Below are 20,972 nucleotides of genomic sequence, written 5' to 3'. Positions count from 1 at the left end.
TAATTTTCTGAAAATAATGATAGAATGATATTGTCAAATTTTTAATAAAACAAAAAAGGTCAATTGACTTTGCTTGGGATTTTAATGAAGCGTGCGACTGCATTTTCCACTGATTTATGCTGATTCCATATAGTCCAATAGTCTGAGTTGTAATGTTGCACCATTAAGGCTTTTGCCATTGTGTCACTACAATAAATGTACAAAGTGGGGAATAGTTTGCTTTCAGAGGTTCAGTTGCACAAGTGAATGAAATTTTAAAAAATATTTAAATTAAATATCAATATTTATTTTAAACTCTTCATAGGCAGTATTTATTAACTTGTTACTTTTTGAATGCAAGGCTGAAAATATTTTTAATATGTTAAATAAGGCTGTTTGCATTTGAAATAATTTTCTTTGCAAGTAAAAACATCACAATTAATTAAATTAAGTAAATGTTTCTCTTTTAACTGAATTTTATCTAGCACCTTTCAACAGTGGATTAAATTCCATGCCTGTTACAAGTACATTACTGTAGTATAACTATTTACACAAGTATTTGTGTGGTATGTATACATAATGCGTGTTTATATATTTAAAAACAATATAATTGGTATAACTAAAGCAGCCATGACCCTGTTCTGGATAAACAGATTTAGAAAATAGATAGTTGGATTGATCTTTGATCCCAAAAAAGGAGCCTCTTTCACAAGATGGTGACATTTTAAATAAATATTAAGTGTTCTGGTATATTTAAAATTTTTGTATTTGACACAGGCAGTTAACTTCAATACAAAATGTGTAATTTAAATGCGGATAATGCAGTTGCACTGCTGTAAAAATAAAAGGTTGCCTGGCACATGTCGCAGTCCCTTTGAGTTGTTGCACTGGTTTACCAGAAGGATGAGATTAAATCTTTGTCGTTCATTCATGATACACTCTCCTTACACCCATCTCTAGTGCTCATGACCTTCCACTTTGAATTTATTTGTCATCCAGTCAGCTTCAACTTAAAACTGAGTGCCATTTGCCAGTAGCCTATTTCAAGCTAATTTAAATATTCTGGAAAATATGTGATATTATTGTCAACTGAAAAGACGTCTTTTAGCATTGAGTTACTCAACATGGCCAATACCATACATGTTCCAATTATAAAACAGCAACCATTCATTTTCTAACCTGGTTATTCCTGGTTAGGGCCACAGCGGAGCCTGTGCCTGTCCTGACAGCATCAGGGTGTTACAGAGTAACAGCACAGGTTTAGGTTCCATCTAACAAATGCATGTTTCATTTATTTATATATCCTTCCATTCTTATATTATTTGTATTCCATTTGCCCACTTTAGGCTTGTGGGAACTGGACAACAGTGACAGGGTACGTGAATTAATGAGGGTTGTACATTAAGTAAGAAATGGAGACTGAACCTTGTGGTTAAGCTGTTGGACTACAATGCCGATAAAATTTTTCAGTTTAGTTTCAGACTAAACCTATACCGTGCCTCCAGATATCCATGGGTTATTCTCTTCGGCTGGCAAAAGCTGTGTGTAAGACAGTGCTAGACCTAACGGGGAATAAATACCTGAACGTGGTATTCTGGATCCAGCTGCAGTATAAGGATTTTTGTTTGCATTTAGAAGTTTCCAAAAATGGATGACATAAAATAACTGTATTGCAGTGTTGTGCTGATTCAACAGACAGTCACAAGCAGATCTGCTGTCTGCAAAGTTGGCACAGTATAAGCAGCAGACTGGAAAAGTGATGTGGTTTAGGGACGGAAGAAATCTTTGGAAGTGTGGTTAGTGAGCATAGATGTAAGATATTTAAGACCTTAATATAAGGAGTAAGATTTTCCTGGGCAATCAACAAATTAGTAAATTATACTTCATAAGATTGCCACCAAAATTACTACTAGTATAACTGTTTCACAGATCTTTGCTGTTAGACTCCTTTATCCAGTTTGGCCCAAAAGTGTGCAGTTGAACTGGCAAGATTGTTGTAAAGCCAGGACATACTGTGAAGGCTATAACAAACTGGACAATAGCTGCCTATGTAATTAAAACTGGGCTTGATGTGACATTGATAAAAATCCCTTAGTAGAATTGAAACTGATTAATTTTTTAAGATTAATTAAGGTAATGGGTATAAAAAGGAACTTTCACAGTACTTAAATTAATTTCAAAATTAATCATAATCTAATATCAGAGTGTAAGTGATTTTTACATTCCATATATGTACTTTTGTGTTTTTCATTTGGTGAAGATTGTCTAGGTGGTAGTGGGGAAACGCCACCCGCAAAATCTCAACAAGCTTTATTTCTGCGTATTGTAAGAGCTCTAGCAGCAATATCAACTCATCCCAACCTTGTCCGGGAGACAGTACCAATTCTATTACAAGTCTTAAGTGCCTCTCACACAGGTAAAAGGAATAAGTCTTTCGATCAAGAAAATGTTTTCTGATTTTTAAGCAAAATGTTTAAATATTATTATTTTTAACTCTCCAGGGAATGTTCAAATCAGGCAGGAGGATGTAATTTCTGTTTGCCAAAACCTGCAATGTATTGTGGAACTTGCTCAAGGCAGTGAGGAGAGTGCATGTTATTTCCATGAAACTGTCATCCCATATGTGTTAGGACTTTCTTTACAGGCAGCGTTCCACAGTAAGTAAATTGGGCTGAATATTTAATACTGTACCTTAATTGAATTGTTGTCAAGACTTTTTTGTCACTTTAAAAAGTATTGTAGTCAGGTGTTGTCCAGTTCCAATTACATTTTTTTATTTACAGTAATATTACTTTTTTCAAGTTTCAAAGTTAAATGCAGCAGTTTTTAAACGTTTTGTAATTTTTTTATCTAATGTTAAAAATTAATTATTAACGTACAAACTTAATTTGTAAATTAATAAAAGGCCTTTGAGTCCCCTTAAAAGAAGAAACATTTCTGTCAGTTCTTGTCCCATTAACTGCATAAAAAATTTAATAAATATATAAATTTTCTAATTTGTTTCAGAAGAAAGGACATTGAGCCCCTTAAGAGAAGAAAAAGTTCTGTCTGCCCTTGTCCCAGTTTTTAGTGCTGCCAGTGGATGCTCGCAACACATGCAAGTCACTGGATAAGGATTGTTACATATGTTAACTTGTTAAATATGTTAGCATAATTTTCATTGTAAAATTTCAAAAATCTGCTTTTCTTCTGTAGGTTAGCTGCTCAAACTGCTAGTCAGATTTTGATGCTCTTTCTAGTTGGTGATGCAACATTTTTGCCAGAAAATAACGTCCCCCAAAATGTTAACCTGCTGAAGGTAAGAAGGAACGGCCCTAACTAGGATTGTTAGAATAATAGTAGCTAAGTGTCACTTTGATTATATATTATGAATAATTTTATTTCATGTGTGTTTCTAAACATTATGTCTTTCTTAATGCCATTGACAAGTAAATGCTGTTGTGCACCATTTGGAGAGTGAGTATTATTGCAAGTTTTGCACAGTTTGGCTTTATATTATGTGAAGTTTACTACAGTAAACATATATTTGCAATGCTTATTATGTCATTCAAGTATAGGTTACATTGTACCTAATGTGTTTATTATGGTTTTCAGTAATATTTTAACAGTAAATTATTAGCAGTTCATTTAATTTTACAATTCAATCCCTCATTTCGAGCAGTTAATATTAAGAATTGCTTTTGTATTTCAGAGCCATTCTGATAACAGTGCGCAGACTCAGCTAGTCTGTCTTCTAATGGGTTGTGTTTGTTCTTTGCCTATTAATGTAAGTTCATATTCCATGCCTGTATTTGTTGAATCCATTTAAAATACCAAATATAAGTAATAATCAAAAACTATTTGGCTTTGTTAGGCGGAACTGCCCATGCTTGACCAGCTCCTAACTGAATTAGAAGAGTTGAGCTGTACATGTCTCCATCCTTTCACTTACACATCGGCTGCAAAATGCTTTGCTGGACTGGTAAACAAATATCCTTCAGGTAAAAAGGATAATAACAAATCTTTTAGTTTATGATTGTGGTAAAAAAAAATTTTGGTTTGGTATATCTTCTATTGTTCAGTTGCATAATGTCCAGTTTTTTGCAGGACAGAAGCTGGACCAACTTTTGGAGAATACATTAACAAGGATTGACACTATTTTGACTAGCACAGAACCTTCAAGTTCCTCAAACCAAAAACAGGCTTTTACCTTTCTGCTCTGGGTGAGATTTATTTCAGAACATAATTCTCCTTTTGTATTTAACATTCTGAATTTTTCCATTGACTATATACTCAGATTAGCTATCCACATATATTAAAATGCATGCTTTTTCTTTCAGTTGACAAAGGCCCTTCTTCTTAGGTACCATCCACTCTCAGCACCACTGACTGACAAGGTTTGATTTTTTGTTTAAAACATTGTTAAATTTGACTTTGCCATTGTAACACTCAGTTTTTACACTGTTGACTCCTGTTGTATGGGCATAGCGGTATCCTGTAGATTCAAGTTACATTGTATAACAGCATCAAAGTCTTTAACAACATAATTTAATTTTTAATTTAAAGAGTGATAGGTGCAGAGTTTATTATATCTGTTGTGTATGGTCCTTGATAAAGCATTTGACCATAAACGGTGTTTCATTTTTAGCTACTCTGTTTGTTGGTGGACCCTTCTCTTGGCACCTTGGCAGCAGATGGCTTTGCCTTATTAATGAATGATCCTCCTGATGTTCTGAATAAAGCTTGTCATGCTGATGTACGAATGATGTACCGCCAGAGGTTCTTTACTGAGACAGCACCTAAGCTGGTTCAGGGATTTAACTCATCCCCTAAAGGTATGTGTACAGTGCAGCATTATCAGACACAGAAAATTTGTTGCTAATTATGTAACCTATACAATTCTTTTTACTTCTTGAATGTAGGTCTGAAAAAATGCAGTACACAAAGAAAACAAAGCAAATAGAGAAAGATGAAAATATTGGGAGCCACTTTGAAAATGCTAGTGATTAAAGTAGCCTGCCACTTTCTCAAGTCAAAATTTATTTAAAGAGCACATTTAAAAACAACAGACATCTACCAAAGTGTGTATAGCTTCCATAAATAAACCAAATACATACAGTATGTGTGTGTGTGTATGCATATATATATATATATATATATATATATATATATATATATATATAGATATATATATATATAGATATATATATAGATATATAATATACAAACACACACACATACAGTGGGTATAGAAAAGAATCACCCCCTTTGAAATATTCCCATTATATTTGCTTTACAGTCTTAAATGAAAACACACACAAAAAATATTTCTTCCCAGCTTTACTTACTCAGTGCAACCTATAACATCCAAGTGAAAGATATCACAGCTATAGTTCAGAAAAATTATAAAAAATCAAAAACAAGACATACTGAGATTAATAAAGGATGACCTCTTCAGTGCAACCTATAACATCCAAGTGAAAGATATCACAGCTACAGTTCAGAAAAATTATAAAAAATCAAAAACAAGACATACTGAGATTAATAAAGGATGACCCCCCAATGTCATTTTGTTGAACTACCTTTTGCTTTAATGACAGCCTTGAGTCTGTTGGGATACTTCTCCATTAGCTTTGCACATCTAGATTGAGTAATATTTGCCCACTCTCCTTTACAGAACTGTTCAAATTCGATCAAATTGGATGGTGAGTGTTGGTGGACTGCTATCTTCAAATCTTTCCACAGATTTTCAATGGGATTCAGGTCTGGGCTCTGACTGGGCCATACAAGGACATTCACTTTTTTCTCCTTCAGCCACTGTGTGGTCAATTTTGCTGTGTGCTTCGGGTCTTTGTCGTATTGAAAGGTGAACATTCTGCCCATCTTCAGCTTTCTGGCAGAGGGTAGCAGGTTTTCCTCAAGAATTTGACGTTATTTTCCCCCATCCATTTTTCTTTCTACCCTAATGAGAGCCCCAGGCCCTGCGGCAGAGAAACACCCCCACAACAGGATGCTGCCACCTCCATGCTTTACTGTAGGTATGGTGTGTTGTGGATAGTGAGCTGCATTGGATTTCCGCCAGGTGTACCGTTTGGTATTGAGGCCAAATAGTTCGATTTTGATCTCATCTGACTGTGAGACCTTTTTCCACTTGGCATCAGAATCTTCAAGGTGCATTCTGGCAAAGCTCAAACGAGCCTTAATGTGGCCTTTCTTGAGAAGTGGCTTTTTCCTTGCAACCCTCCCAAAGAAGCCACAAGTGGAGCACTTGTGAAATTGTTGTCACATGCACACAATGACCACTATTTTGCCATAAAATCCTGTAACTCCTTCAAAGTGGTCATTGGCCTCTTGGTAGCCTCTTTTACCAGTTTCCTCCTTGCTCTTTCATCCAGTTTGGAGAGACGGTTGGATCCAGGAAGGGTCCTAGTAGTACTAAACACTTGCCACTTCTTTATTATGGACATTACTGTGCTCCTTGGGACTGATAAAGCCTTTGAGATTTTTTTGTATCCATCTTCTGCATTATGTCTGTCCACAACTCTATGCCCGAGATCTTTTGAGAGTGGCTTGCCATCCATAGTCAGTTGTTTCCTGTCAGTTGCACTACCAGGCAAGGGAATGTTCCAGGAAGAGCTGTTTTTATGCTTCACTAATCACACTGATTACAACTGATCACAGGTGGAAGCCAGTCACCATGGTCTGCAATGGAAATGGTGCTTACTTACACCTGAATGAGTTTACAAATATCGTTTGGGGGGGAGGGTGTGAACCTTTATTAATCTCAGTATATCTTGTTTTTGATTTTTTATAATTTTTCTGAACTGTAGCTGTGATATCTTTCACTTGGATGTTATAGATTGCATTGAGTAAGTAAAGCTGGAAAAAATATTGGTTTGCGTGTTTTCATTTAAGGCTGTAAAGCAAAAAAAAAAATGGGAATATTTCAAAGGGGGTGATTCTTTCTATACCCACTGTATGTGTGTGTGTATATAAATGTATATATATGTGTGTATGTGTATATATATATGTATATGTATATATGTGTATATACATATATCTCTGGCACTTTTAGTACTGGCCTTAAATTTTACTTGTACATTGTCCCAGTTAAATGTATGTCCTGTTGATTTAGTATGCGTGTAGATCAAGGAAAGTGAGTCCTTTCTTCTGATGGCGTTGCAATGTTCCTGTATACGTGTTGCGATTCTTTTTGAAGTTTGTCCTATGTATACCGCTGAGCAAGAACTGCATGGAATGCTATAAACTGCATTTCGTGTTTCTGCTATCGATTTCTTGTTTTTAGCATTAAACAGGACCGTGCGCAGATTGTTCGTGGGTTAGTGTGCTATTCTGACGCCTGACTTGGCCAGGATGCGCACTGTACCTTCAGACACCTTGTGGTGATGAGTGAGTGCCAGGTGGGGTGGGGGTTCTGATTCAGGTCGATTGTTTGCTGAGTTTTTTGGCGTCTTCTGTGTAAGCTCCGATTAATTAATGTTTTTGAGTATCCGTTTGAGTATCAGTGAAGTGAAAAGATGGAAGAGATAGCGTCTCTCATTCATTTTTGTTTCCTTCGTATTACAATGGGTGTGGACTCTTCTGAATAGAGTTTTAACACAGCTCCGTTTATGAGATACCAGGTGGTTGCTGGTGAAGTGTAATATCTTGTCTGCGTAGCATTCTTTACGATAAACACTTGTGGTCAGGGTGGTGTCATTATTTCTTTTGATGTAGATGTCCAGGAAGCTGATGTGTTGGTTAATTTCTTTTTCCATTGTGAATTGGATTGCAGGGAATATTGTGTTGATGTGGTTGTAGAATTCATTCAGCTGGTCATTTTTTAGTATGACGAATGTGTCGTCTACATAGCGTATCCAAATTTTGGGTGTGAACTGGGATAGAGCCATGTTTTCAAATCGCTGCATTACCAGTTCCGCTAGAAGTCCTGATAACGGTGATCCCATTGGCATGCCTTCTTTCTGAGTGTAGTATTTGCCGTTGAAATGAAAGTGAGTTTTTTGGCAAAATGATATTAGGTGCATTATGTCTTTAATGGACAGTTTAGTTCTTGTCTCTATGGTGGGGTCGCTTTCCAGTCTCATTAATAGTGTTTCTGTGGCCAGATGAATCGGAATCATAAAAGTGCCAGAGAGCTGGCCGGATCTTGGCTATCAAATGAGAACGCCATCAACAGACACTTGGACATAAATCCAGCATATGCAAACTTAAGAAGAACATGTTCATAATAAATAAACTGTACACCCAATACCCCCCCCACCCCCTCCACGTAATGTTTTGCTATATATTGCCTTTGATTCTTGTAAGTCTAAGCATTACCCTCTGATGAAGACCCCTGGCAGGGGTTGAATGCTCAGGAATAAAAACTACTTTATGATACGTGATTCATTTTTTCTCCCTTTGTGGATCTCCAGCTGCAAATATCCGAAGGCCGTATCACAGACCTTCTCTTCCATATATATATATATATATATATATGTATATATATATATATATATATATATATATGTATATATATATATATATATATATATGTATATATATATATATATATGTATGTATATATATATATATATATATGTATATATATATATATATATGTATGTATATATATATATATATATGTATGTATATATATATATATATATGTATATATATATATATATATGTATATATTTATATATGTACAGTATGTGTGTGTATAAAATTTGGCACAACCTATAACTTCTGGTCAGAGGACCTCAGTGGTCATGAAGGAGAGTGAGGATGTAAGAGGTCAGTAAGATAAAAGTGGGTTAAACCAATTAGGGACTTAAAAACAAACAGTAAAATTTTAAACTCAATCCTGTAGCAAACAGGAAACCAGTGAATAGAAAGGGCTTGACTTTAGCCAGTAACCTGTGCTGATAGAAACAAGCTTTAACAATGGTGTTAATTTGTTTCTGAAATTTGATGGCATTATCAAAAATCAAACCAAGATTTTTTTTTTTGCTAAGGGTTTACAGTAGGTTTTGAATTGGCCAAGATTAATTTCTGCAGCACAAGTATGATCAGAAGGTCCAAAACACACAATGTTTTTTTTTCTTGTCATTTAGACCAAAACATGGATGTCACTAAATTTTCTTAATGTTTTCTAGACATTCCAATAAAGGCTTAAGGTCTGTTTCAGTTGAAAATATATCTGTGTAGTAATGGAAGGAAGTGAAATAATATGCCATTGCTAGAGAAATTATAATGTGCAGTTAAGTTTTTATTCTACTGCTTCTTGATTAATTTTCAATATTAATTATCAATATTTAAATCACAATTTTTTTTAAAAAGTGAAGAGCACCGATTTTCATCTCTAGTTAATGGGATATTAAGTTGCATGTTTTCTAGCAAAACTTGATTGTCTATAACTAGTTCTCTTCCTTGTTTTTGAATGATTCTTTAAAGGCAGCAATTGATACTGTCCCAAAAAGTTTTAGTTTTTGTTGTATTTTTTTTACGTTTCTTACCCTAATAGGTATAATTGTTGTATCCAGTATACACATCGCAGTTTAATTCTTACTGTATTTTATTTATAACTCATTTCAACAACCTATGTACTTATGCCTAGCTGATCTTTTTCTGTTTAAAAGAAATGAAATCCAGCTACCTGAAGGCCCTGTCCCACATCCTAAATTGCCTACCCAAGCAGGTTCTGATTAGTGAGCTTCCTGCAGTAAGTTCTGAGTATTTCTTTTCTGTCTCTGTAAGGCAGTAATTTAGTCCAGTTTAATTGCTGATGCTGCATATTAGGACTGTCGTATTGAATGTAATTTGAATCTACTGTATATTAAAAAATTATCTTTTAAAGGCAAACACTGACATTCAATTGTAAAAGAATGGTGCTTTTTTATTTAAAATATAAGCTACACTACTTATGATTTGTTTTAAAATTTTGCTGCTGTTTTAAATTAGTAATAGAATTTTTAAGTTAATGAAAGTGTTTACCAAATAATAAATATGAAAATTATTACAGTGCAACATTCAGTAACGCCATTTGTAAAACACAAATAGACCCAATGTGCCTTGACTATAAAAAATACACTGTATATGGGTTGTGACTTAATGTCTTCGCTCCAAAGGACCAGACAAGCTGTACAGCAGAGCTGAGGGCTAGAAACTGAAGTGTTGATTGTGTTTAACATGTTTAAGTAATCATGAGCAACTTTGTATAGGTTTCAAGTATGCATTACAGGCATGTGAAGTGTTCCACTTTTCTCTTTGATCAAGTTACTTTCCATGCACAGAAAATCCCAGTTTTTTGTGAAGGGCTTTGTTTTTCAAGTGAAAACTCCAGTAGCACACAAGTCTTAAGCGCTGCACACTTTGCAGACCATAAGCAAAAATAGCAAAAATATTAATCATAATGAAGCATACATAGGCACGTACAAATGTAAATTTACTAGTGCTTAGGACTTTTGACCTGCGTTCAAATACTGTATATTTGATTATTTAGTTATTTTAAATAACATTTTTTTGTCCGTGTGTATGTGTCTTCTGGTGAATTGTGCATGCGCGGGTCACGGTGCGATGCTTTAAAGCAGATGCTTCAAAAGCCACCTGACGCGTCACACAAGACAGAGAGGGCGGGACCTATAAAATATCGCGCGGCCGATCCAATCGGATTTCGGTAAATGAGGTAAGACCTAAAACATAAAACACAAAAAATCCAATCGGGTACTGAGACGCGGAGACCAGCTTTCCCATTGTTGTGCAAGAATGTAAAACACGAAAAATCCAATCGGGTACTGAGACGCGGAGACCAGCTTCCCCATTGTTGTGCAAGTGTTCACTCTGAGGATGTCAGATTTGTGATTAAGAAGCTTGGCCCGGGAAAGTGTAAAGTGTCAGTCGTTGAAGGGGTTTTCCTAAATATACGAATTTTCATGATATTACAATACAATGTCTTTTAAAAGTAGATTTATTTTCGCGCACATTAAATCAGTTGCTGTGGAGAATCTGCTGATTGCCCACTGTTGTGACAGAAAATTAAACACATATTACAGACAGCAAAGCCAGTATTACTGTCAGAGAAAATTACAGGCATTTTACGGAAAAAATTTAATGAGGTAAAAGGTCCCTTGCCATTTAATATACACTGTTCCTACTAATGTTTATGGACTACTGTTCTAGCGCCCGTTATTGTAACGGGCTTAATGTCTAGTTATTATATAATTTGATAGCCCTACTACATATAGACTTCTGTACAGTTTGTGTTCAGTTTTTTTTTTTTTTTTTAATAAGGCCTTATTGTTAAAAGGTTTATATTGGAATTAACAAAAGGTGTATTAAAGTATTGTTTCTTGATTTCTGCAGCTACTCCCACTCCTGCTGGAGGGTGTTTCCTGTCCAGATAGTGAAGTTCAACTTTCCACATTATCCTGCCTGCATCCGCTCCTCCTTGATATACCACAAGTTTTAACATTACATCTGGAGACCCTCATCACCAAACTACTTGGGCTTACCAGTAGTGCAGCAATGGTAATGAGTCTGTTAATATTATACTTGGAATCATTAGCACTTAAATATTATTTTAGGAGTGCTAATGCCATTGTTGTGTACCCTTGTGTAGTTTCAAGACTAATTAGTTTCATCAGTTTCATTAAATGTGTCACAGAAGAACACAGTGTCATCGCTTTAATTGTAAATGTATTTTATAAGCAGTTTCCACAACTTTCATTAAACTTAAGAGTCTAAATTTTAACCAAGGAGGAATTTCTCGATCATGAAACTGCATATGGGGAATTCAATAGGTTTGGGGTTGGATGGGTGTTACAGAATGAAAGGCTTTCGTTAAGAATGGCATGATTACCTTGATTTACCTTATTTATCTTAAAATTTGCATCTAACCTATTAATTCACTGACAGTGTTTATTAAGATGCCCCAAATATGAATACTTTTTAAATGAATACTAATTTTTTTTTCAGCGTGCATTTCAGATCAGGTTTGTCAAAATATTTGACGAGATTTCTGGTGATTGTTTCTAGTAGGCACTGATGCAATCTCTAGTTCTCACAAACTACCGAGTACGTCTTCTTCTTCTTTCGGCTGCTCCCGTTAGGGGTTGCCACAGCGGATCATCTTCTTCCATATCTTTCTGTCCTCTTCATCTTGTTTTGTTACACCCATCACCTGCATGTCCCCTCTCACCACATCCATAAACCTCCTCCTAGGCCTTCCTCTTTTCCTCTTACTTGGCAGCTCTATCATGTCCAAACCAACGCAATCTCGCCTCTCTGACTTTGTCTCCCAACCGTTCAACCTGAGCTGACCCTCTAATATACTCATTTCTAATCCTGTCCATCCTCGTCACACCCAGTGCAAATCTTATTATCTTTAACTTTGCCACCTCCAGCTCAATCTTCTGCTTTCTGGTCAGTGCCACCGTCTCCAACCCATATAACATAGCTGGTCTCACTACCGTCCTGTAGACCTTCCCTTTCACTCTTGCTGATACCAGTCTGTCACAAATCACTCCTGACACTCTTCTCCACCCACTCCACCCTGCCTGCACTCTCTTTTTCACCTCTCTTCCACAATCCCCATTACTCTGTACTGTTGATCCCAAGTATTTAAACTCATCCACCTTCACCAACTCTACTTCTTGCATCCATACCATTCCACTGACCTCCCTCTCATTTACACACATGTATTCTGTCTTGTTCCTACTGACCTTCATTCCTCTCCTCTCCAGAGCACATCTCCACCTCTCCAGGGTTTCCTCAACCTGCTCCCTACTATTGCTACAGATCAGTGTCATCAGCAAACATCATAGTCCACGGGGACTCCTGTCTAATTTCATCTCTTAACCTGTCCATCACCATTGCAAATAAGAAAGGGCTCAGAGCCGATCCCTGATGTAATCCCACCTTCACCTTGAATGCATCAGTCACTCCTACCGCAGACCTCACCACTGTCGCACTTCCCTCGTACATATCCTGTACAGCTTTTATGTACTTCTCTGCCACTCCCGACTTCTTCATACCACCACCCTGTCATATGCTTTCTCCAATGCCACAGAGATACAATGCAACTCCTTCTGGCCTTGTCTATACTTCTCCATCAATATCCTCTCCTAAACATCTCCATGCTTCCACAGGTATGTCATCTGGACCAACGGCCTTTCCATTTTTCATCCTCTTCATAGCTGTCCTTACTTCCTCCTTGTTAATCTGTTGCACTTCCTGATTCAGTAGCTCCACATCATCCAACCTTCTCTCTCTCGTTCTCTTCATTCATCAGCCTCTCAAAGTACACTTTCCATCTGCTCAAAACACTCTCCTCGTTAGTGAGTATGTTTCCATCTTTATCCTTAATCACCCCAACCTGCTACATATCTTTCCCAGCTCATTCCTTTTGTCTAGCCAATTGGTACAGGTCCTTTTCCCCCTCCTTAGTGTTCAACCTCTCATACAACTCATCATACACCTTTTCTTTAGCCTTCGCCACCTCTCTCTTCACCTTGTGCCTTATCTCCTTGTACTTTTGTCTACTTTCTGCATCTCTCTAATTATCCCACTTCTTCTTTGCCATCCTCTTCCTCTGTATGCTCTCCTGTACTTCCCCATTCCACCAACAGGCTTCCTTTTTCCTCGTTCCTCTGTCCAGATGTCATGCCAAGTACCCTTCTTGCTGTCACCCTTATTACATCTGCTGTAGTTGCCCAACTGTCTGGTAACTCTTCACTACCACCCAGTGCCTGTCTAAATTCCTCCCTAAACTCAACTTCCACCATTTGATCCTTGGCTCTGCCCTCACTCTCTTCCTCTTCTTGATCTCCAACATCATCCTACGGACCACCATCCTATGCTGCCTAACTAACTACACTTTCCCTTGTCACCACTTTGCAGTCTTCAATCTCCTTCAGATTGACTCTTCTGCAAAGGATGTAATCTACCTATGTGCATCTTCTTCCACTCTTGTACATCACCCTATGTTCCCCCCTCTTCTTAAAATACATATTCACCACAGCCATCTCCATCCTTTTGGCAAAATCCACTATCATCTGACCTTCTTCTTTCCTCTCCTTGACACCATACTTACCCATTACCCCCTCATCTCCTCTGTTCCCTTCACCAACATGTCCATTGAAATCCGCTCCAATCACCACTTTCTGTCCCTTGGGTACACTGTTTATCACTTCATCCAACTCACTCCAAAAATCTTCTTTCTCATCTATCGCAAACCCAACTTGCGGAGCATATGCACTAACAACATTCATCATCACATCTCCAATTTCCAGCTTCATAATCATTACTCTGTCTGACACTCTTTTCACCTCCAAAACACTCTTGACATGCTGTCCCTTCCGGATAACCCCTACCCCATTTCTTCTCCCATCCACACCAAGATAGAACAATTTTAATCCACCTCTGATCCACCTGGCCTTACTCCCCTTCCATTTAGTCTCTTGCACCCACAATATATCAACCTTCCTTCTCTCCATCATATCTGCTAACTCTCTCCCCTTACCAGTCATGCTGCCAACATCTAAAGTTCCCACCCTCGGTTCCACTCTCTTTACCTTCCTCCTCTCCTCCTGCCTCCGGACACATCTCCCCCCTCTTCTTCTCCTTCTTCAGCCAAATTTCTGCCAGTACCCTGTTGGCTAATAGTACTGGTGGTGGTCATTGTTAATCCAGTGCTTGACAGATCCAGTATGGAAATTTGTATCGTTGTCCACATATTGATTTGGTAAAATTTTTACACCGGATGCTCTTCCTGACGTAACCCTCCCCATTTATCCGGGCTTGGGACTGGCACGAAGAAACACTGGTTTGTGTATCCCCTGTGGCTGGGTTAAAAAAAAAAAACTACCGATTACATAATTCTCCATATTTCTCCCTCCATTTTGGCCCACTCTGAGATGGAGATTGTGAAATCTGTCCTCTCTCTTTAAGAGTCATCCTTTATTTCAGAAGTTCTGTAAAAGGAATCATTTGGCATTGTTTTCATGGTTATTTTTGACATAAATGATTGAATGTTTTCTTTTGATTATATCACCACTTACCCAGTATAATACCTAATACCTAATTCAGTTTTAACTGTAGCCCCACAACTGTGCATGTCTGTAGTTCAGCTCTGCAGTTAATGTTTTAGATATTGTATCATTACAGCATGCCAACTTGTGCTTCAAGATAGCATAATGAAGTAAGCCATGTGGGTGTCTTACTAAAGCACAAGTTTTAAAACGCTGTCTTAGTTTTTGCACAGTTGCAGATTTGATACAGAGACAGAAACTTAATGTTTAGAAATGTATCTTTGTTTTTAATTGTTCCAATTATTGTTGGCACTGTGTGTGTGGAGTTTTATTATTCTACCCGGGTTAGCATGGGTTTTTCTTCCACAGACGGGTGGTGGAGTTGAATTTTCAACTTGGTATTGCTTATAATGTGTGGGTGTTTTTTGCCATACAACAGGCACAGGCTTCTGACAATCCTTAACTGACTAAAGTGGAGAAGGTGGGGCAATAGACAGCTGTCTGTCCATCCAACATTAACAGGATTAATGTGAAGACTATTTCCTACTGGAACAATGGACAGGTGTATCTCAAAAAATAGAATATTGTGAAAAATTACAAAAACTAATCACCCTTATTTCAAAAAGGTAAACCTTCATATATGCTATATTCATTACACCGAGTGAAATATTTCAAGCCTTTTTTTGTTTTAATGTTGTTGATTATGGCAGATAGCACATCAAAATCAGAAATCCAGTATCTCAGATTATTAGAATATGACCTATGATCAATCAGGATTTACAATACAGAAGTGTCCAACTTCTCAGAAGTATGTTCATTTTTACAGTCAACCCTTGGTTGGAGCTCCTTTACCACGAATTACTGCATCAATGTAGAGTGGCATGGGGGGCGATCAGCTTGTGGCATTGCTGAGGTCTTATTGAAGCCTGGGTTCCTTTTGATAGTTGCCTTCCACTCATCTGTATTTTAGGGTTGGGGGTGTATCATCTTCCTCTCGAAAATTTCCCACAGATTATCCATGGGGATCAGAACAGGCAAGTTGGCTGACCAGTCAAGTACAATAACACAATGGTCAACAAACCTCTTGGCACTGTTGACAGGTGCCAAGTTCTGCTGGAAAAGGAAATCAGCATCTTCATAAAGCTTCTCAGCAGACAGAAGCATGAAGTGCTCCAAAATTTCCTGGTGATGACTGTGTTGACTTTGGACTTTATAAAACACAGTGGACAAACACCAGCAGATGACATGGCATCCCAAATCATCATAGACTGCAGAAACTTCACACTTGACTTCAAACACCTTCGATTATGTGCCTCTCCGCTCTTCCTCCAGACTGTAGGACCTTGATTCCTAAATGAAATGCAAAATTTACCTTCAACTGAAATGAGAGGACTCTGGATCACTGAGCAACAGTCTAGTTCCTTAGCTCTAGGTAAGATCCTTCTGATGTTGTCTCTGGTTCAGGAGTGACTTGATATTTGGAATGAGACGGTTGTGGCCCCGTTCCTGAAAATGTCTATATGCGTGGTGGCTCTTGATACATGGACACTAGTCTCAGTCCACTCTTTCTGAAGCACCCCCAAGTTCTTGAACTAACTTTTCTTGACAATCCTCTCAAGGCTGCGGTCATCCCTGTTGGTTATGCACCTTTTCCTACCACATTTTTCCTTTCCAGTCAACTTTCTATTAATATGGTTTGATACAGCACTCTCAACAGCCAGCCTTTTCAGCAATGACCTTAGTGGCTTATCCTCCTTGTGGAGGGTGTTGATGATCATCTTCTGGACAACACTCAAGTCGGCAGAATTTCTATGATTGTGGTTGTGTGTACTGACCTAGACAGAGACATACACAGAAATTATACTATTTGAATTGCAATTTACTTGAACTGAAAATGAAATATTCTAACAATTTGAGATACTGGATTTCTGATATTCATGAACTATATTCCATAATAATCAACATTAAAACAAAAATGATTTTCACTTTTATATATGTAGGTTTACTTTTTTAAAATAAATTATGAAAACAAATCTTCAAAAAATATTCTATTTTTTTGTGATGCACCTGTATGTTGCTTTTATTACCCCTCATTCAGTTGCAAGATGCTACAAGTAAAAGGGTAGCAACTGACAATTGATTGAAAATACTGTACTCTTAAACCATACATGAATCATTTTTTTTTTTTTTTTTGTGAGCTCATATAATGGGACACATCTGACAACATCGTAAGCCTTTTGTTATTTTTTGTCTTCAGAGAGCAGCAGTATTCCCCACCTTATTAAGTGTGAATATTTTTTAAATAAAACGTGCAATTCAGGCTGACTTGTGCTGAAATTCAGCCCCTGTTTAAGTATGACTACATATCATACAACTATAATACAGGCTGAATATCACCAAGACTTTGAGTTGAGTCTGATAATCTAAAATCTGAAATACTCCTGGATTGTCAACTTTTTCAGCACCTTCATGATGCCATAAATGGAAAATTCCACACCTGACCTCCCTTTCCATTGTGGGGCTCTGACCAGTGTTCTCTGTAATTTTTTCTTTTTGGTGATAAACGGATGTAAATAATAGATGAGCTGGTACTTTTTAGGACCATTTTCATTAACTGAGAACCAGAGGTGAAAGGCATGATAACTGCTGCGTGGGAGGGGGAGTGAGTAGCACGATTCAAAAGTGCTGTGGTGTACAGGTTAGAGGGAGCATAGGCTCTGATGTCCTTTTGGCGTCAATTTATCAGCCATCATCCTACATGCTTTACTATGTTTTTTTTTTCTTATTCTCTGTGTACTGTAGCCTTTTAATCAAAACAGGCATCATAGATGGGAAGTAAAGGCCTGCCACTGTTGGTTATTACTGTTGTTTAACATTCAATACAGGTATTGTGCTGATCCTACTATGCACAAAATTATTACAAATATTTAAAAAACTTACCTTCAGTCTTTGTGTATAAGGTATATATGAAACATAAATAACTTTGTTTAGACTTGAGTCCTATCCCCAAGATATCTCATTATGTAAATGCAAATATTCCAAAATCTGAAAATATCCAAAATATTTTGGGTTAGGGATACTCAACCTCTATTATTTCACCCATAAGTCAACATTTACATTTTTTATTAAAAACTGTGTGGGGAAATACAACATGCAACAAAACCAGCATAAAATGAAATAGTATTTTTTTTTAAGTACCACCCAATGTTTCTGTTTACATAGATGGAAAAAACAATCTGATTCAAAGTGAATAAATAAATTTGAATGTGATTTGTCATTCAGCTCAGTCCCTGGAACTAGACAATGTACAATTTTGTGGGAGAAATTTTTAAAGTTAGTTATGTCTGTTTTTTTTATAAAATATACTGCTATCCTTTATAGGATATTTAAAAGACTCCATGAAGTTCAGAATGCTGATGCAAGTTTCCTACATAAATTATCACCATCTACGTATTTTACTTATTTTCTACCTTTTGGCTGCAAATGAGCTACACGGATGACTTTATGGTCCTGCTATTGACTTGTAGTGCCTTTGCATGACATACACCTTCAGTATAAACTACTTAATGCCTCATCTGCCCAAGCCTGAGCTTATCGATCATCTCAAACACTAGATTATGATTTATTGCTATATGCCACATGTGTGGAACCTTTCTATTGCTTCTTTAATAATATTTGTATTGTTTGTTTATTTTGTAGTATTTTATTTACACTTTACTATTTTCCTCTTGTAAATTAGTTTTTTATAGTAACAACTGATACAAGTATTTTTAAATTTAGAATTTTTTAAGCATTTTTTTGATTTACACTTAATTGTTTTTGTTTGTAAACTGTTCTCTTTACTCTGTATTGTATTTTTCATATTTTGTGATAGACACAAAAAAATCATTACGTTATTTTTATTATTGGAATAGATACAGTTGCCTGAAAGATCTGGGTTAATTTTCATCCTTGTTATGGTATGCATTTTCATATTCCTGTTGTGTCCTATGGATTTCCCTCCCAGTTCCCTTGCGGGATCTTGAGTCTTTTATTCCTGATTGATATTTTTTGCCGCCTCTAAATCAGCCTGGTTTGTACCATTGTGCCCTGTCTCAGAGTTAGCTTTTCTTTGTGCCCATTTTTGTTAGCAGTGGGTACATCATCATCCTGCAACTTTCTTTTGGATAAAACCCTTTAAAAAAATGGATGCTTAGATAATAGTGTGATGAAAAGACTGATGAGAACAATCTACATATTTTCAAATGTAAATTAGAAAGTAAATTAGAAAAGCACTTTAACATTTAGTTAGTTACTCTTTACACAGCTTTTTTTTAAAATTATTTTTCACTACAACTTGGGTAGTAGTACTCCAGTAATTCGTGGGTTATGTTTCTGAACCCAGTAAATTCAATATGGAGCTAGGGTTAGCCAGTCCAAAGATGCTAATAAATGTTATTGTGAACAGAAATGCACTTGTATCATTTTTTTGTTTGTTTTACAGAAGATTCGAATAATGTCACTGAGATGTCTGCACGCATTGACACAGCTTCCCCTGCATGTTGTGAGTTGTCTGTCTTGTTCATTGTTTTTATTTGCCTGTACTTTTTTCGTCCAGCAATTCCTAAAAGAACTGTATTTCACAGATCCTGCCATTTCGCTCAAGAACACTGCGTGCACTGGCTGTGCCACTTGATGACAAGAAGAGACTGGTACGGAAAGAGGCAGTATTGGCAAGAGGAGAATGGTAAGTCACACTGTAGACATGTCGTCTGAACCTTCGTTTGTTTTTTGTGGATTATTCAAAAAAATGTAATTTGTTCTGAAACTCCCTATCTCCAACGTTTTACAAAGAGATGTGGAGTACATGAATAAAAAATAATAAAAAGATATGAACAGAATTATATGCATTTGACACAAGTCAAAGGGGGGAAAAAAGGCAGTAGACATTAGTACTTTGTACCACTCCAGAAACATTTTTTACAAATGACCCGCATACTAGTGTTACAAGGATAGTGGTGCTAATACATTTCTATTTCTAGGTATTCTTGTACAGAGTTGTTATTGGAAATGTATTTCGGTTTAATTAAAGCTGAAATTGAATGCTTTTAATTCCAGCACAACATTCTGTTATTAAGTTATATTGGTATAATTGTAGAAAAACTGGTAAAAAGTGGGTCAGGACTAGGATGGCTTCTGCTTAGATGTATAATGTACACCATTCATGTGTTTCTTTAGCAAAAACACATTTTAATGCATAATTGAGAAAGGTTGATTGATAACTTTTGTTACATATTCCTTACACCACTACCAAAAAATACTTCTCATTTTTACAGGTTTCTGCTTGGAGGTCCTGGGAAGTGAACTGTTATCTGTTTGACTAACGGAGACAATCTAACAGGATGGGTTCTAGAATTTTAGAGTCTCCTTTATTTAATACCCCAGCCTGGAATCTCTCACTACTTACATGTAGGGTTCTAACACAAAACCATCCTCGACCTGAAGCCTTTAACTCATTTTTTGGCAAAAAATTAATGCACTCGGTATATTTTTTTTAAACCTGCACTTATCAAAGATGCATTCCAACCTTGAATATTGCACAGTTCACATGCAGAGTGTTTTAAGTTGCCCATAAATCTGGGCTTGTTCACTCTGGCAAAAGTGTATATTTTAATCATTATTTTGCCAAGGAGATATCTTGAAAAACATCTATATTAACCTGTCAATAAATGATTTTGTAAATTTACTAGTAATTAGTGCTGGTTTTCTGTGACTTATAGCAACCTTCTGAAATATGTGACTCACGATAAGTTTACTTAAATAATATTTTCCTAAACACCTGTTTACCACATACTGTATTGTGACATTCCCATTATAATATTTGACTTAACTGTAGGTAGAACTTAGATGTTAGTATAACAAATTACTTAAACCTCAAAATGCTATTTTTTTTTTTTTTACAGAAGAATGTTTTCTTAGCCCTTCATTCTAATATAATTTAACCTC

At 36.6% G+C, this 20,972-nt stretch overlaps 1 protein-coding gene across 2 annotated transcripts in view; it reads left to right on the top strand.

The window, feature by feature from the left end:
• Positions 1 to 20,712, top strand: part of mms19 (MMS19 homolog, cytosolic iron-sulfur assembly component) — an 84,535-nt gene extending 63,823 nt beyond the window's left edge. Inside the window, exons 18-31 of one of the 2 annotated variants that reach the window (XM_028795650.2) lie at positions 2,240 to 2,395; positions 2,481 to 2,636; positions 2,989 to 3,076; positions 3,175 to 3,277; positions 3,671 to 3,745; positions 3,833 to 3,959; positions 4,066 to 4,181; positions 4,299 to 4,355; positions 4,607 to 4,793; positions 9,600 to 9,682; positions 11,323 to 11,487; positions 19,471 to 19,530; positions 19,613 to 19,713; positions 20,303 to 20,712. In XM_028795650.2, the coding sequence (XP_028651483.1) occupies positions 2,240 to 2,395; positions 2,481 to 2,636; positions 2,989 to 3,076; positions 3,175 to 3,277; positions 3,671 to 3,745; positions 3,833 to 3,959; positions 4,066 to 4,181; positions 4,299 to 4,355; positions 4,607 to 4,793; positions 9,600 to 9,682; positions 11,323 to 11,487; positions 19,471 to 19,530; positions 19,613 to 19,713; positions 20,303 to 20,330 (1,502 nt within the window). In that variant the 3' untranslated portion in view covers positions 20,331 to 20,712. Of the gene's footprint in view, positions 1 to 2,239; positions 2,396 to 2,480; positions 2,637 to 2,985; positions 3,077 to 3,174; positions 3,278 to 3,670; positions 3,746 to 3,832; positions 3,960 to 4,065; positions 4,182 to 4,298; positions 4,356 to 4,606; positions 4,794 to 9,599; positions 9,683 to 11,322; positions 11,488 to 19,470; positions 19,531 to 19,612; positions 19,714 to 20,302 lie in introns of both variants that reach the window. The other variant, XM_028795649.2, reaches the window with a different exon arrangement.
• Positions 20,713 to 20,972: the final 260 nt, after the last annotated feature.

The sequence above is a fragment of the Erpetoichthys calabaricus genome, chromosome 2, assembly GCF_900747795.2.
Source record: "Erpetoichthys calabaricus chromosome 2, fErpCal1.3, whole genome shotgun sequence".
Taxonomy (NCBI): Eukaryota; Metazoa; Chordata; class Cladistia; order Polypteriformes; family Polypteridae; genus Erpetoichthys; species Erpetoichthys calabaricus.
Note: the sequence above shows the minus strand (reverse complement) of the source record. Positions and strands in the feature narration are given on the sequence as shown.